The sequence below is a fragment of the Priapulus caudatus genome, unplaced genomic scaffold, assembly GCF_000485595.1.
Source record: "Priapulus caudatus unplaced genomic scaffold, Priapulus_caudatus-5.0.1 Scaffold803, whole genome shotgun sequence".
Classification (NCBI taxonomy): Eukaryota; Metazoa; Priapulida; class Priapulimorpha; order Priapulimorphida; family Priapulidae; genus Priapulus; species Priapulus caudatus.
In genome coordinates this window covers 148,710-149,310 of record NW_014577864.1, presented here as the reverse complement: position 1 = coordinate 149,310, position 601 = coordinate 148,710, and the positions used below count along the sequence as shown (strand labels likewise).

Below are 601 nucleotides of genomic sequence, written 5' to 3'. Positions count from 1 at the left end.
CACGTCAGGGTTGGATGACACAAAATCTGCTATTATACAAAGCAAAACAAAAGTATTAAAACCGGTTGATATTAACCAGAAAATTTGTTTACGGGCCGCCATGTTGCCTGCGTGTGGCAAGCTTCGATGATTGAATGTAGTGCGTTGCGACTGGTAGGCGTGTACCGATAACTGTCACTCACATGGGCTACACAAATAGAAAATAGTGAGGTAGTTAGAATCCCGCCCCTCAGTTGTCGTTTTATCATTTTATAACTAATAATATGTCGATCGTCATATCGTCATATATCGCTCACTTTGTTTTTTATTTGTCACTTTATGCCAGAAAAATATCTCCATATCATTATGAAGAAATTGCGTGGAAAACGTCGAGGGCAAAAGAAAGTGTAAAAATGCACTGAAAATAATAAGGGCTTAGACCCGTACGTACCATGAACTGTTCATGGTTCATGCGATGATTGTTCCATGAACTGTTCATGGTTCAGTGATGAATGTTTCATCCATCGTTGTGAGTATCGATATTGATAATCGAGTTAACCCTACCCTGACCCCAGGCCCGTAGCCAGGGGGGGGTTCGGGGGGTTCGAACGAACCCCCCCCC

At 42.6% G+C, this 601-nt stretch overlaps 2 protein-coding genes across 2 annotated transcripts in view; one reads left to right on the top strand and one right to left on the bottom strand.

The window, feature by feature from the left end:
* Positions 1-123, bottom strand: part of LOC106813640 (Golgi apparatus protein 1-like) — a gene marked incomplete in the record, with an annotated part of 36,383 nt that extends 36,260 nt beyond the window's left edge. The window contains 1 exon segment of the mRNA XM_014817832.1: positions 1-123. Coding sequence (XP_014673318.1) covers positions 1-102 — 102 coding nt within the window.
* Positions 124-440: 317 nt separating this feature from the next.
* LOC106813641 (ran-binding protein 9-like) overlaps positions 441-601 on the top strand; it is a 30,299-nt gene continuing 30,138 nt past the window's right edge. Inside the window, exon 1 of the mRNA XM_014817833.1 lies at positions 441-508. The gene's annotated coding sequence lies outside the window, so the exon portion shown is untranslated. The remainder of the gene's footprint in view (positions 509-601) is intronic.